Source organism: Chroicocephalus ridibundus, chromosome 5 (assembly GCF_963924245.1).
Source record: "Chroicocephalus ridibundus chromosome 5, bChrRid1.1, whole genome shotgun sequence".
In the NCBI taxonomy this organism is placed as follows: domain Eukaryota; kingdom Metazoa; phylum Chordata; class Aves; order Charadriiformes; family Laridae; genus Chroicocephalus; species Chroicocephalus ridibundus.
The window spans coordinates 37,013,881-37,031,003 of NC_086288.1; the positions used below are offsets into that span (position 1 = coordinate 37,013,881).

Sequence of the window (17,123 nt, forward strand, 5' to 3'; positions counted from 1 at the left end):
GGTATAACAAGCCTCAGGTCACCTCGAGGCCGCAAGAAGTTAACGCTCCTCAGAAACATCTGACTGAAAAATTTCATTATTGGGTAAGAAAAACTTTAGAGGGAGAAATTAAAAACTTTTCCATGGAGGAATTTTAAGCAAATTAGGAGAGGTCGAGTTAGGCAATAATCCCTTTATGCTATAACTGTACCTACCGTAATTTGTACATTTCTTCTGTGCAATTCTGAAGTTTTATATCAAGTATATTTTTCGAAGTTTAATAACCAAATACTAGCAATGGTCAAGGCATCCCCAATTAAACCCAGCGCTGTGCGTGTCCCATCGCTCCTGCTGACTGACACGGTCCCCACAGGACCTGCGGAGGACGGCCTGCACTGAGGCCTGGCAAAACCTCCCCGTGGAGGGAGGTCTCAGGGAGCTACAGGCCTTACCTACTGCAGGGGAGCTGTCAGCAAATTAGGAGCTGTCAGCAAATTAGGAGACCAGGGTCACCAGCACCATTTCTCTCTTGCCCTTTTCTGATGTATTTTCCCCCAGTGTCCCTGGCCTGGCCCAGACCCCCCCGTCCCCTCACCTTTCTTTGCCTTGTCCCACGCATTTTACCTCACTTCACCCTTTCCCGCCAAGGCGAGGCCACCAACACGATTTTTTCTTCTGACATTAGCTCCCCTGCGTTGTCAGAAGGACATCTTCAAAACATTTTAAGCAAAGAAGCAAAGACCACAGAAAACTCAGCAGGATCTCCAGCCCAAGCCTACGCACACGGGCAGGGCGCAGTATGGGTGCGTCCCATCACACCGCCAGCTTTTACAGAGGGAAGGAGCTTAACGATGCGCCGCAAGAGGACGGCAAACAGGAGGGATGGTGATTTTGGATCGGATAAGAGGGAGAGCACTGTGAAGGGGGGTGTAAAGAGCAAAGGGATATGGAGTTCAGATGCAAGTCTGTAGCAAGCAATTGGGAAGGAAACTGGTGCAAGAAACTGTCGAGGAAGAAAGTGAGCCAAAGCCAAAGGGGAACAGAAGAAATACTTGTGACTTTTGGAAAAAGTTACCTACCCTCCATACCCTGTATGGTTCCAGAAACTCCCCATTCCTCTGCTGCCACCAAATACCTACCCCAAAATCATGTCGTGCCTTCTTCCACCAGCGAGTCTACAGAGAGGATGAGACCTCTCACATTTCCTACAGCAGAAATTTCCATAATAGAATTAATTTTTTCAATTCTTCTGCTGGATTATGATGCTATGCTTTTATCTCAAAAGCCTTTAAACCACAAAAAAAGGACAATATTAATGTAAACCCCTCCCTCTCCCCCCATCATCTCTGCAAAAACACTCTTTGTTCTGGTCAAAGACTGAAAATTCAAGTAAATCGGATTTCTTGTGTGACCATAATTCTGCATTCTGATACAGGGTTAATTTTCAATCTGGATAATTACATGCCACATTTACACCAGATATTTTTTTTATTCAGTAGGAGGTTGAGAGTGGGGCAAAATAGACCAGCTAAGACAGAATTAGAAATCACCTGAGAATTTTCCAGAACTAGTACCGGAAAGTCATACCAACTTGCAAAACCCTCTACATTTTCATCAAAACTCATTTTCATGATGGAAACAATAACAGAAGATGTTATTTCAATTTGATGGCTTCACATCCACACAATTTTGAACAATTTGTATGTTTATACAAATGCAATCACATTCCTTCTTTTGCCTTTTTTTTCTTGTGGATTTAAAGTAAAACAGAATTAACAAAGCAAGTGGAAATCTTGGTAACAGAAGAATTTTGTTTTCATAACTGACTTTCAAAATGGTAAGTAGAAAATCACCCCCTAACTTTTCCTGTTGTTGTATATTGAACAGATACAAATATGCAACCACACAGAAACATTTATTCTCCCAAAATTAGCAATATTACTTTATTTGGTGATTCATTACAATCTGCAAATCCAATAGTCAAAAAAAATAAACTAGGCATAATGTTAAAGCATTTTACAAGCAAAATACTTTACCGTTTCCTTTTCAATTTGCATAGGGTGGGATAAGTGTATTGGTTAAAGAATATAATGTACAGAATAACAAAACCGTAGTTCATCAAACTGTACTGAAGAGTGTTACGATCCTGTGAGTGAACAGTATTTAAACAGCTATAACCGCCAATGGAAAACCATACACTTCAACATTAACAAGGCTGCCTTCCCACAACCATGATGCATCATGAAGGCTGCAAGCCACTGGGCTTCTTTTCTTATGTTGTAGATCATCCTACTTTAAAGAAATTAAAGAGTTAAACAAGCCAGTATGCATCTATCTATGCTTATTTCTTTTCTACCGGAACAAATGCCAGAATGGAGAGAAGGAATTTTTAAATTCAGCTTCGGAAACCACTTACAGTAACGTGTCTCTCTCATATTTTCAGTGTCATGGAGCTGGCAAGCTTAGACCTTCATCCACACATCTCTGTTTATTATTACTCTGCATCCAGGTAAAAAACTGTATTTTTTCACTGTGTAACAAAAACCTGCAAAGAGGTCATGCTCCTTTACCATTATAACCACATCTCTGTTCCTCCAACTGTATAAATCTGGCTTTAAAGTCTTACAAAACTAAAAAATAGTTGATCTAGGTTGTAATAAAAAAAGAATATTAAATACCTTTGGTAAAAATAGATATATTTAACAAGTTTAGAAAAGCAAATAGTTATATTGTCAAAAAGAGAGTATAAAAATGTACACAATAAAAAATAATAAACAAACAAACAATAAATCATCAGCCATAGTAGTAAGAATAAAGGCACTGTTCTTTTCAATGTTTGCTTCCTTAGCTCATGTTATTGTCCAGTCTTCTTTCTAAAAGGCAGGAGCTTTACTAGAGCATATGGAAAAATCCAGTCCTTCCTACCAGCATTAGACAAATTAAGTTTAATTCAGAACAAGACAGTCTGTTTTAACTCAAGTTTATACAACAGAGAACGCTTCGATTTAGAGTACATAGGAGTAGTTGAACACAGAAAGAAAGATTTCAGGTGTTTTCAACCAGAGGCCAGATGTACTGGAGCTGCAGAAATGAGACAGCCAGCAGGATCAAGTCTCCATGATGTGAGCCTTCTAACTTTATTTTTACTCCTAAATTATAAATCCATGTATTGTCAAGAAAATTGTGGGGGACAAAACCAATACATATATTTTAAATCCCTCATTGATGCCTTTCTCCCATCCTTTCACTGGGCCTCCAAACAGAGCTGTCACACAACGTATAATCCCAGTTTGGCTTCTCCTCTTTTTAGAGCTCACTGTAAATCTTGAAGATGGAAGATCCCCAAAGCAAACAACTGAGATTACAGAAGGAGATAATGCACAAGCCCCATAATAGAATCAGCCATTGATTGAATGTGCTTTGAAAGAAACCAGCACAATTAAATCATGTTTATCCTTCAGTATTCCCTTTGCACACACAGTCACACTCCTCGTGGTGTTCCAAGGGTACATCTGTCAATGATTTATGCAGTCCCCGGACACCGATCCTTGGCTTCAGCTGAAGAACCTGAAGGAGAAGAAGCCAAGCATCAAGAAAACAGCAAGTGCTTCACCACACACCTAGACTATAAACTAGATTGCACTGGAAACAGACGGGATGACAGGAAGCCCATTAAAAGAAACAGGCTTTCCTCAGATGAATTTCTTCATTTATTCCACCCACTAATTATTATTTTTGCATTTACCTCAAGCTCTTTCCAAAATTGATTAAAGTATGTTGAACAGACACTTGCTTTTATCAAAGAAGAGAGTCTTGCAGTTTCGTATTTCTACTTAATTTTATTTAAGGGCTAATAGTATAATAGTATGGAATTATTGGATAATTCCATAATAAATAATTTTGGCTATAGATTTATAACAATGGGAATGGACAGATACGTGTTCTTTCATAAAGTTCACACCTACCACTACAGAAAGCTGAACAAGGAGGTGTGGTTGTGATGTATCTGAACTGCAGGAGTAAACAAATAGCTCAGGAATGACTTAGTAGTTCCACAGAAAAATATTTTAACAGGAAAGATACTACTCAGAAATGACTTAATAGTTCCACAGAAAAATATTTTAACAGGAAAGATACTACTTTTTGATGTAACACTTTGTTAAAAATGGTAAAAAAAAATTTATTATAAGTGCAATACATACATTTAAAAAATATTAATATTGGGGCAATTCCTGTAGTAAAAAAAAAAATTCCTTAATTGGCTTTCAGTGTTTCCAAACGTGCAAATTTAAAAAAAAGGCACATACCTCATGGTATTTTTTGGTGACTTTTGTTGGTACACATTGGCATTCATTGCAACTCTGATGACAACAGGCACAGTTTCCACCACAACGTTTAACCAGAAGACACAATGGCCAGAAGATGGTGTCAGTTCGCTTCAGCTCCTCCCTCAGTGACACCGAGAAGTTGCGTGGAGTACAACTATACAGCCGCACCTCCTCCTTTAGGAGGTTGAGATCCACCACTGCAAAAAGACAAATAAACTGGTGCTTTTCTGATTCGTAATCCACCTTCATTGGTGCTAAACCAACTTCAGCCGTGCAGAACCCTTGAGGAAAGTTCATTTGTGTACAGGTGATAGAGGTTCAGCACACAAGTATAATGCTGCAGTTATATGAATACCATGAAACCTAAATGGAATGATCGTTGTATATGGAATATACATATGGAATATGGAATATTCCCCAAATATTTTATAACTCTGACAGAGTTGGTTCAAATTAAACAAAGCAAGCTTTGGCTACTATGTTCCAATAAGTGTTTTACCAAATCAACCCTAATGGAGTTCCCTTTCTCCACGCTCATACTCTGAGCTCTGCTGTTGCTATGCTATATTAATTTTGTATTGTAGAAACACACAGAGCAATTAAGAATTCTGCAAACCTCCAAACACATTTTAATTCATGTAAAACATTTAAACTTCTTCCCTGCTAAAATTTCAATTATTGCTTCTTTGCAACGGCGATGTAAGTACAAGAAAGAATCAAACCATTTACAGCTAAGAGAAACTCGCTTCTATGGACTAAGAACTTCAAGAAGTTATGACATAAGTGAATACCGTATAGACAAGTGTACAAGTATGTATATCTATATAACTATTAGTAGACTCCATTTTTCCCCTTCTCTTTTACAGCAGTATACAAATGAATTTCTGTTGCTTCTCTAGGTTTCACTTTCACTTAGTATATCTTAAATAAAATACAGCTCCTCCTTGTAAGCACCTAACTTGAAGTGCAAGTTAAAGATATTAATATGTGTCACCGTTTTCCCTATAAACTGTTTCCACTGTATTACACTAAAGTTTCACTGTATCAGTGGTTGAACAGCAAGCTCGTGTAAAGATCTGAAACAGGCCAAGCTCCTTTCAGGTTCACCTTAGCTGTATAACCAAGAAATAACAGGGCCTGAAAGAGGCAGTTAAGACTGAAAAAAACGGGACTGGTTTAGTGAAAGTTAATACATTTTTTACTTTGGTGAAAAGCAATGTAATTTCATTTATTTCAGAAAAGCCAGGCTATAATGATCACAATCTGGGATCTTTTGTCTGAACTGTTTCTCTCCAATCCTACCACCATTAGAGGAACAGGAGTAATGTCTAATTCACAAGCGTACTCTATCTGGTAAAAAAAAAAAAAAAAAAGGAAAAAGAAAAATAAAAATGATAATATGGCTACTGAGATGACTGAAATTGAGGTCTTGAATAAAGCAGCAAAGAGCTTTAAACCAACGGTTTTTGAACTAAATCAAGAAGAAACTAGGGAAAAAAAATATCCCAGGGCATTGATATTACTTGACAAATACTTTATAGCTATTGCTATCAGTTTGTAAACAAAAAGCCATAAAATGAAGCTAAAATACGTTCTTGATCTGAATCACCCTCTAGAGAAATTCCTTTTTTTCCCCTCTACTGACTATGTAAAGAGCCTCTAGAAGTCACCAAGGAGAACTTCAGCCTGTCAAGGCAAGATAATACCTCTCAATTCCATTTAAATACATAAAAAAATAAAGAGAATTTAGAAGCTGTATTTCTCAAGTAGAAATGCTGACTAGTACTGTCCCAGAAGCAGATCTTTGGGCATCAGTTTCCTTCCACATTTCTTCAAACATTTCTTTCACAGAACAGATCCATATACTGGCATCCATAAGTAAGGGTTTATTGTTGTGAAAGGTCACACTGAAGCCTTTTCTCTGCTTGCACTACAGTGAATACCAAGCTGGGGCACTTCATTCCATCACTATCAGGTTAACATAGGCTCCTAAATAAACAATCTGATTTTTAAAAGCGAGGAGTGTGTAAGAACTCCAATAAAGTTACTGATAGGACACCAGCCTGCCTCCCACACTGCAAGAGCATTCCTTGGAGAAAGCTGAGAAGGAAGAAGGGAAAAAGAGACACAAAACTTCCGGGGGAGAGATTCACTGTGAGAAATTAGAAATGATTTAAGCTCTTCTGGATCAGTTAATAGCTCTAGGCTGAGTCATTTAGAGCGTGGACATGTCTACCTCCATTAATCAAAGACTGTGGATAGGAATGGAGTACTTCTTTCTCCTGTTATGTTTTCAAACATATAATAAGTGAACTGTCTGAATGAGGATAAAATGCCTAAAACACAATGAGAGAAATTGCCAATTCTAGTTCTGCCAATACTTTCTACTGGCAGATTTCTACAGAGACTGATATGCTTGGTACAGTGAATGTCAAGAAGCTAAACTTATGTGTCCTAATGCAAATGCCGCTCAGCCCTTCACCATAAGAAATTGAAAACAGAAGCTGAGTACTGATGCCTCTTCCAGCAAACCCAGCAACCAGTGGGAAAGAAATCCTCATTACCTCCTGCCTACTGGCAGCCGCAAAGGAATGAATCAATTTCCCAGTACGAGTTGTAGTTACAACATAGAGAAGAGGGCAATGCACTAAAATGAGCAGCAACTGTATTACACATTTTATCACAAAATTGGAATGAATTTGAACTGAACCCCTCCAGATCTACAGACCCAAATTTTAAAAAGGTTCTGTAGAAGAAGACACAACCAGCTCTTAGCAGATATATTTTAGTGTGCCTTACTGTTACAACGGGCTTCAGGTGAGATGAAAAATGTCATGTTTGGTTTCCATGCTTTGCAATGTGCTAAGGTATATTGCTATTATACCCCACAATGAACCCTTGCCCTACCTTATGTAATTCAATTTCATTAAAAGGTCTGAGGCAAATTTATCTAGTGCTTATATAATCACTTCTTTGAAGTGTGTGAATGAAGCTGTTATTTTTTCAAAGAGTATCTGTCTGTCCGAAATTTATTTTAACACACTGTGGGCATGAAGCTGGATGAGAGAATGTATATATTCCCTTAAAAGTGTTTACTTAACCACAATAAAAGGTTATGTGGATTTCCCAAGTGCACTGAGCTACAGTACCTGTTATAATGTGAACATTTAAACACTCCTTCAACTTGGCTTCCACTCATGTATCATGTTTGACACAACAGTCAAAGTTCTTTTGTCTAGCACTAACTCAGTGCTAGAATGGAAGGCTCTGCAGTAGCGCATGAATGGCAAACACTAAAATAAAAATGAGGGGAGAAGTAGAAAAAGGGAGAAAAAATGTAGATGCAGGTAGGTCTACAGCAATGTCTATTTCAAAAGCGTGCCTTCACTGGCACGTACAACTGAAGTAATCCATGTTCACACCAGCCTGAATGTAACTGTGTTCTGCAATTGGCAATGCAACTGTCTGGCATCTTCTGGGAAGTACTCTATCGAGTACCATGGGGAACCCTCTTTCCCAAAACATTTTTCTAGGTGGATGCTGCTCTCAAGTCACTGAAACAAATTAAATTCTGTTAACTTCTGTGCTTGGGGACAGACAGCAGCAGGATGATTTTCATTCCTAAGCACCTTGGAGATGTTCCTGGGAGTGTAAGTTTCTTACTGGGTCCTACAATGTGACAGGACTATTACAAAACCCAAGACAATGAGGGGAAAAAAAAAAAAAAAGTTGCATAACTATATGAGAAAAGTATCTACTAAGGACTATGGTTGGATTATGACTTTTCTTAAGCAGACTTCAGAATATGGTCTAATGATTAGGCATAGATTTCTGTGGGAAGCAATGGGATAATTTTTTTTGCACAGCAAAAATATATTTTAAGTATGTTTAATATTATAAAAGAATTTAGGACTATATTTAGACATCAAAGCCTCTGTTTCGTCTTTCCTGGCTAGAAGTTTTTGGAAGCATTTTATCCAGAGAAAACATCAGACACAGAAGTTCTGTGGAATTTAGGGTGTCTAAATATAGTCTTTTTCATATGAATTATTAAGTAGGAGTAGAGGACAGTACTCTTCTCTACATAAAGTAACATACACTTTTAATTACATTTTCATTTAATCTAGATGTAAACTGATGTTTGTCTATGAAAGCAGGACAGTAATTTAGCTTTTACACTGAAATATTGCAAAAATAAAACTGATCTAATCATAGAATCAAAGAGTTTGAAAAAACCAAACATGTTAGAGCATGCACTTCTCCCAGACATTTCTTAAAAAGGTTTTTAAATACGGCAAACGTGCTACTAGAAGAAATAACATTAAAAAAAGAAGGAAAAATAAAAAGAAAAAAAGTTTGCTTTCCCTATCTATTGAATAGACCTAACAGTTAATACTATGTCATCTCAACTGGACATATTTTCCGCCTCAGGCTATTACATTACACACTTGGTAATACAGTCTGAGGGTGGTCTCTTAAAGACAAATGTGGCAATGCCATGGTATGTTTATTCAGTGGAAAAATCTATTTCAGCATCTAATTAAAAGTCTTTAAAAGATTTACTCGGATAGTTTCTTTCTAAGATATGTCTTGCAGGGAGTTGCTTTTGTCTATATAGATGTTATCAACGCCTGCATTTTAGTTTATGTAAGGTTTCACAAATTACACTTCGTTTTTCTCCCACTTACTGTATGCTTATGGCATACATTTGGCAAATACTGAATCTCTCTAATTGGGAAGGGTTAAATGACTATCTGAAAGGCATGGTCTATTGCTGAAAGCTTTTAAAGAGATTTCCTCCTCTTTGACTCTTGATTTAGTTGCTTTGTGCATACCTGTAGCAGTACAGGAAGGGCAGAAGGGTTGATTTTTAGGCTCTGATCCAAGAATTAGCTGTCAAAAACTTAAATTTGAGTTATGAAAGGTTTTAGTTCCTCCCTTATCTTGCTGATCAGATGATGATCTAGTTTACATTTGTCAACAGAGGAGTCTATTCAGTTAGGCTCATCTGTTTTCATTTTCATGCTGTATGGTGGGCAAGGAAGGAGGTATTGCTTGCATGCTATCCATCCACATGGAATCCATAAACATGAAATAGTGGGCAGCATCTGGATGATATGCAGTAGCAAATTCTTGAATGTCAAATGTAGATAGAAGAAAATGACTTGTTGAACAAGAAATAGCTCCACAAGTCTTGAAATATATAATCTACTTTACATCTGATTGACAGCTGTATGATCAAACTGGATGTGACACAGTGATTTCATGAGGTATCATGGAAGAGCAACATTTAGCTAATTACTTTCCATTAATATGGTGTAGAGACTGGAACAATTCTAAGGAAATAAACTAATAATTCACATGATATAGCAAGGAATTACCTACCCAAACAAAAATAAAGTTTTTCCCTCCATAAAACAAAAAACAAAAACAACAAAACAATGCAAAGTTAGATTATGTCACCTAGCCAAGATGCCCTGCTACTTTGTAGAAATAAAGATCTCCCAGGTTCCCTACAGAAAACTACCCTGTCTGCTTCTATTTTTTTCCCCCTTTGTTACTTTATCTTGCTAAATTCCTTTAAATTTTGAGCTTACTAATTGTCCTTTCTCAGATAATATAATGGTGAGAATAGATCAATGACCTCTGCTGTATTTCTAACATATTCCTTTCTGGAAACCAAAATTCAAGGTGAAGAATGCTCTTAATTACTGTTTCTTTGTTAAGAAAATGCACCCATAGAAACCTGCAAGGCCAGACAGAAGAATAATTTACCTCTTGATTTCCTCCCATGAATATATGCCTTTCCAAGAAGTTGCCACGTTGGCCTGTACAAATCTTCCAAATCCAGTTGCCACCGATCTGGTTCAAGGTACCGGATAAGCTCTTCCACAGTACTAAATCCAGCAACGGCATTGTTTAATACATCTAACGGTAAAGTTGATGGGGGTAGCAATGATGGGCTAGGTGCTTCTGTGTGGTGCTGCAATCAAAGCCAAGAGAAGAGTACCAGTCAGAGGGTTAATGGATCTGCTTTGATGAAGTGCTGTACTTTATGAAGTTACATAGCTGGGAAAGTTTATAAGTGGCTAGCTTGTTTCTAATGTACAGTTTACCTAATAAGACAAATGACAAGAGTCAAAAAGTACCTAATTATTCTTCAGTGATAATTCTAAACAAACTTCCACTAGACAGTTTTCCCACTTCTTACATTCCTAGCCTTGAAGATAGCATTCCACTATACCTGTTCTTTGAAGAAGTTCACTGAGTGACGGGAAAGATTTTAGAAATTGAACAAAGAGTGATTTGAAAATATGGCCCCATTACAGGCAATTACTGAAAACTAGAAAAAAAAAAAATCTAGAAAACTGAGGAAACACACATTTCACATGCTGCCTTTCTTCTGAAACTTAGCCACAATCTTTGTCTTCTTGTCTTTCAATGTAAAATATGAACATACCCTAGTACAAAGATAGCAAATATTCTCACTCTAATCTATAGATGAAAAAAAGCACCAGTTGTGTTTCTTACAGTTCTAAGAATTATGTTTCTGGTTAAACAATAATGAATAGTAACAACATCTGGCATTACTATAATTATTTCTCCCTTAAGAAGAAAAAAAACATGTTCCCAAGTATATTAAAGTACTTAAATGCTGATGTTGAGTAGTGAATAAGTCTATGTACTTTCCCACAGCACAAGTCTCACTGACAAACTCACTGGATCAGGGATACTCAGTCACAGGCAGTTCAAGCAAAGCGAGACTTCTGCATTTGCGCACTCTACAACCTGTTTAAAAATTATGCATTGATTTGTATTTTCAAAAGAATAGAAAATGGCAGGAAGGGAAGCCTAAGCAGGAAGCTGCTGCTGCACTACCGTAAGTTCCTTTAGGCTTTTATATAGGCAGACAGCATTACAGACATTATGTCCACAGGACTACACGAGCAATTTATCTGGACCATGTAAGAAGGATGAGGAAAGATTTGAACATACAGCTCATTTAGGGGATGGGAAGGACGGGAAATCTCAAACTTAAATGTGTAGTGCTACATGCATCATGGCTCTCAAGTGTACTCCATAGAAGATTTAGGGAAAACTGATTCACTGTAAGTACAGTCAAGTTTTGGAAAAGGTTGCCCTAGAGAGGCTTGCACAGCATCCATCATTGGAGGATTTCAATACCTGACTGGATAAAGCCCTGAGCAACGGTCTGACCCCAGAACTGACCCTACCCTGAGCAGAAGGTAAAGTCCTCCTGAGGTCCCTTGCTGAATTTTCCTACAACAATCCTACAACATAACATTAAAAATGAAGGACAACATCATTAAGAATGAATGTTCCTCCAATAAGTGAACTAACATGCTGCTTAATAAAATAAACCTCGCAACACTACATACCAAAAAGCAGTTTTCTAAAATACATATGCCTGTGATAGCTGTGTTTCATACCAATAATTATATTTTCCTTTCGGTGCTCTCAATTCTATTAAATATGCATTTTTGGTTTCAGCTAAATGTGTGGTTGAAAGGACAGCAAATGGAAGTAACCAGCATGCTTTTCCTAGCTTTTGCTTCAAGGGTTTTTTTCTCTCCATCTTCAAGAAATGCATTCACCAGAATGATTTGTGTTGCTTTTTAACTGTGAGTCTTGCAAAGATAATACAAAGCATAGATCTAGTGTGCTGCTACTATTAATTTTACCATATTTTCATCTTGCTAATCTGGCATAATTTCCAGTAGAATGAGTGAGGTAGTTGCTTCCCATTCTGGATGAATGTGGATTTCAAAAAGTTAAAATATTTCTTTTCCTCTTCTGCCCACATTAAAAATAATAACATGTTGATCTATCTATTAGGTTATGATAATAAAGCAACAGATTCTGGTCTATAATTTAAATATTTGCTCTTAGCAAAACATGCTACTCAGCAAGTTTTAAAATAGTGCTGTGACACTATAATTCAGACGGGTCAAAAAAAAAAAAATATTCCAAAATTTTTCTTCCTGTTTTTCTCCACGATGATATATTGTAACAGTCATATTTCCTGGTTTAAAGGTGTAAGTTTTTGCTAAGGTGGAAAACAAAATAAGGGTCAAATTGTAGAACCAATACCTGAAGAAAAAAAAAATCTATTTTGTTTCCAGCTGAAGAATATACTTTTTTTTTTTTCCACTCCTACTGGTTTGGTTTTTTCATTGCCAATGAAATAGATGGATTCCAGATGAAAATCCATTGGTCTAGAATCTATTTCCACATTTACAACTTAGAACATGCACATTTAGCAATATATATACATGAACTAAACCATCGATTTACGTTATTCTGGATTCAGTAGGCATTTGCCCGAGTTAAAATGTTATGAGGTTATGGTGAGTCATCGTGCTTAACGGTAACACAATTAAAGTTGTCATCACTTTCTAATCATTCTCATGGCAAACCAAAATATAAAGAAAAGTAGTTGAAACAGTAAAATTGCACAACTTCGAAGATGAACATTTTAGAATAAAGTAGTTAAAATCTCAAGATTAAGAATATTTTTCCCAATAATCTCTTAATTTAGTCAATTTAAATGATAGTTAAAATGTACCAAAGATTTAAGATAATTAATATCATAAAGCTACAAATGCTGTAATTTATATTTATAACATAATAACCTTTATGAAATCTCAATTCAATAAATTGTTTAATATAAATGATAATTCTATACTCTACCTTGCTTTTGCCTGCTAATAGGTACTACTTATTTTATAATTTAAACCTTTTGAACAGAATATCCAGGGCAGTATTCCAGTACTCCTTCCTTTAACTGAAATTATATCTTGGAATTTTATACAATTTATAATTTCACTTGGTTTTCTCAAAGATTTTTTTGTGTTTTATAGGCAATGTTTGCACCTGCTGTAAGGTTTTACTCTCAGAGAAGATAACAAGAGAAATGAACTTAATGCAAGATATTAAAACTCAACTTCATCGATGGGACATACTTTTTAGAGCAAGCAAATACAAAACTTCAGCTAAACTCTGAAATGTAGCATCGTAGTTGCAACTTCAAAATGCTGAAATGCTCTACTTCTTACATGCAGCTTTCCCTCACTTTATAGCAAGTCCATCACTTCTATTATAATTCCTTCCAATTAAACAATCTCAGATAAAAATCCATGTGCCTAGAATTTAATCATATCTCTCTTGACATTCCTACTCTAACCTTTACCTCCCTCTGCATACCTGACACAAACTGATGTTGCCAAGCTACTCTGTGCAGTAAAGCTACTACCATCAGTGCGCAGTAGGTCTGAGAGATGCGATTTCACTACACAGTGGTGGTGTGAAAGCCTCACAGGAGAACCACCAATAAATTCTAGCTGTTTTGCTGCGCAATGTTGACGGAGACAATGAAGATAATCTTACAATGAAGTAGTTATCTGTCAGCTGTGCATCTATTCTATAGCTGGCATCATCTAACTTACTCCGCAGAACTGCATCATGTCTCGCTTAGCAGGTCAGCTAGCACATAATCAACCTTGGATATAACAGGCATCTCTTTATCTGACAGGGGACACATAACTCAAGACGGCAAACACTTGCTTAGGCATAGCAGCTATCCAAAATAACTTTCTTCTTGGGGACCACTTCCTGGGAGGTGATGTTTTCCAAGCTTTTCTACAATAAAATGTAATCGACAGTGAACACTTTTTCTGTCGTAACAGCGCATCCTCGATTAATACCATGTTTTAGGCTTGAGACAACCTTTTTTATTTTTTTTTGCCTGAGCATGAGTAGTTTCTGTCAAGAAAAAATTGAAAAATACATCAACAAGTTCTGTATTTTAATGTGATTCCTCTAGTAAATAAAACACACTATGTTTTTTGGTTTTGTGCCCAGGAAACAATTTCAATTTACTTTAATAAGAATAAACATGCTTAAAGGCAAGATAGAGATGAACAGTTGCATCTTTTCTGTTAGTTAAAATGATTCAGGATGAAAACCAGAGCAGAAAACATCGGGCTTCTGCTGTTCTGCAGAACAGCCAAGAATGACAATTAGTGTTGGATCAAACAAAATTTTCATTAGGTCTGTTTATATTGTATTTCTGTATGTGTACTTCACTCTATCAAAACAAATACCTTATAAAAATCCCCTAAGGTGTTTACAAGCATAAACAACAGGCAAACAGACCAAATTTAGGCAACAGTTTAAGATATAGACTTGGAAAAAAGGAAGGAAATAATATAAAGACTAATTTCACAAAACTGTCCAGCCCTGAAGATTATACGTAACAACAGTACCCCAGAAGAAACTCAGGGAGTGAAATGCATTTTAGGATGTTCACAATGTTAGTTGTCCCCTATTAAAGGAATCAAAGCTACTCCATCTAGCTTCATTCTCAAAGAATAAAGGGTAGAACACTCCTATACGTAGAATAAGAAGGTAACCATCAGCGAAGCTGTAAATCTGAGCAAAAACTGCAACAAATGAATTTGAAATTACCAAGTTGAAGCTCAAACCTAAAGGATGATTTAGTACATAGCCCAGCTTGAAGACTTGTGACTAATTTCTTGTTCTGACACATACTTCCTGAGCCTAGTATTTAGGCCACAGCTTCATAGTGTAAAGCACTCGGCAGTAGCATCTCCTTGCTACGCCAGCATGGCTGTGTATGTGGCTGCATCATAGACAAGAAGTACTCTTTCTAAAAAAGAATATTTCTCATTTCCTTTTTCTTTAACCACAATCTTATTCACAGCGCAGACCTCCAACAGCTAAGCCATCACAACCAAAAGCACAGCGGCCGCTAACGCAAACATTGTTAGATTCACTCTGGCACCAGGAATTTCATAGCATGGAGGTTTGTAATACAGCCTTATCAAATCTGTAAAACGAGCGAAAAGGCAATTCCTTATTCTCACACATTGAGAGAATGAATACAAAAAACTTTTATTAGATTGTCATTATTGGTTTATCTGAAGAATCCAGAAGCATTTTAGATAGATAAAGGGTAAAACCTCGGATAGGAGACTGTATGTTATCAACTTTCCCCGTCTGCCACTATCCATCTGTTCTTCCCTTGCACTGAACTTGCTCCAGGGATAAATAATTCAGAACAAAACAGCACTCACCTGCAGTCTACACAAGATCAGCTCTTAATCACCACCATGATCTAAGCAAAGCCTTCCTTTTGCTCCTGTCTCATAGGATAGGACTGTCAAGGTACTGACACTATTCTCTTCCGGTTAAATGAGAGGCTAGAAGTAATTTTGTAATTGCAAGAAGTAGCTTGCTACAGCCAGGAGTAAGGAATTTCATGTTTAGTAACGCAATCATTGAGTTAAGACCGGAACAACAAAAACAAGTGAGTCAAACACTTGGCATGAGAGGATACTTAAAGTAGTGAGTAATATGTCTAAAATAATTCCCTCCCCACAAAAGAAATCCCCATTTTTTTCATTTCTCATCTTGAAGGAAACATTGTCAAGCAGTTTCTGAGTAAAAACCCATTCATAAGTTGTCACAGTTTGGAGAAACTATTAAACATCGGTATGGTTTAATCAGACTAGAAGGGACTCTACAACAAAGTAAATCTCAAAGGAATCTCTCCTCCTCTGAGAACCAACCAGGATCAGTAACTTTGAAAGAAATAACATATTTCTTCTAATGAGATATCCTTACTGATTTTATTTTAATTATTTATTATTATACAGAACACTCCAAGTCCTGCTTAGATTTAGAGATACGCTCTTGAAGCTAATAGTACATGCACATTCTTGTAACACTCACATTAAAGAAAGCCTGTTTTCTTCATTTATAATGACAAGTATCCCTTCTATTAGCATCATTAGAAGAAATCCAACTTCTTCCGAGTTTGCCCTGAGGACACAGAAGCTTCTTGACATAACAATAGCTCTTTCTTTGCTCCCATAAGTACATGCAGTAATAACGTGAAAAGCCTCTAGATATCCTGACCTACCTGAAAAAGCACAAACTTCTACTTGCTCACATGTATGCAGTACAAAAAAGCTAATCCATTTGTGAAAGTCTGTAACTTGTAAAGACTCATCTTCGCTGTGCAACATTAACCCCCACCACTGCTGTGCAAAATGTTAGTCCTATTCAAGCAGAACGTAGAAGGAAGTGGAGACGATCTCTAGTTGGGCCTCTGTGCAACCACTTAAGCAGAGAAATCAGGTTCCAGGATCCGCTTCTTATGCCTCCAGCAAAGGAACGAAAAAAAGAAGGAGCAAAGGCAGTTAATCAATTTAGACTGCCAAAGCCAGGGAATAAGGCAAGGATGTTTACTTTCATGTGACAGAGATGGAAGCCAGGAAGGCCGGTGCAGTTCCCATCCTTTGCAGTACTTCTTTAGCTGAGGTTACTGTCACAGGAGTGAGGATGGTTGCATGAGAGGCAGCAGCTCCAGGGCTGCTAAGCAGGTAGTGGGGTAAATTAAGCTCCAGTGGCACTGAAGTAAACATCTTATTCAGCTATCCTCACTTCAGGGACATAACTTCTGCCAGTCAAATGACAGACAGGTAGGACTACCAGCCCTTCTCAATTTAATCAGCTACTGCACATATGATCCAGAACGCAGGATGACAGCCCCCTCTTTCCTTACTGGGCTTTTGGTGCTCTATTTCCTATATCCCTATTTTTTTCTGTTCTTACAATGTGCTACAATGCTTGTCCAGCCTCTCTTCATATGCATGCAGGGCCTCTTATCAAGGACCTTATTTGCTTAGTATCCATGTCCTTGCACCAGTTTACATCATACAGCCAGACAGAGATGGCCTTCCAAACTCTACATTGGTATTTTTGTTATGG

General features: G+C 37.2%; 1 protein-coding gene across 2 annotated transcripts in view; it reads right to left on the reverse strand.

The window, feature by feature from the left end:
• Positions 1-1,881: 1,881 nt before the first annotated feature.
• The window catches only part of PDGFC (platelet derived growth factor C), a 134,411-nt gene continuing 119,169 nt past the window's right edge, over positions 1,882-17,123 (reverse strand). For both annotated transcript variants that reach the window (XM_063337036.1, XM_063337035.1), the window contains 3 exons: positions 10,083-10,290; positions 4,287-4,504; positions 1,882-3,546 (listed from right to left, as the gene is read on the reverse strand). In XM_063337036.1, the coding sequence (XP_063193106.1) occupies positions 3,430-3,546; positions 4,287-4,504; positions 10,083-10,290 (543 nt within the window). In that variant the 3' untranslated portion in view covers positions 1,882-3,429. The remainder of the gene's footprint in view (positions 3,547-4,286; positions 4,505-10,082; positions 10,291-17,123) is intronic.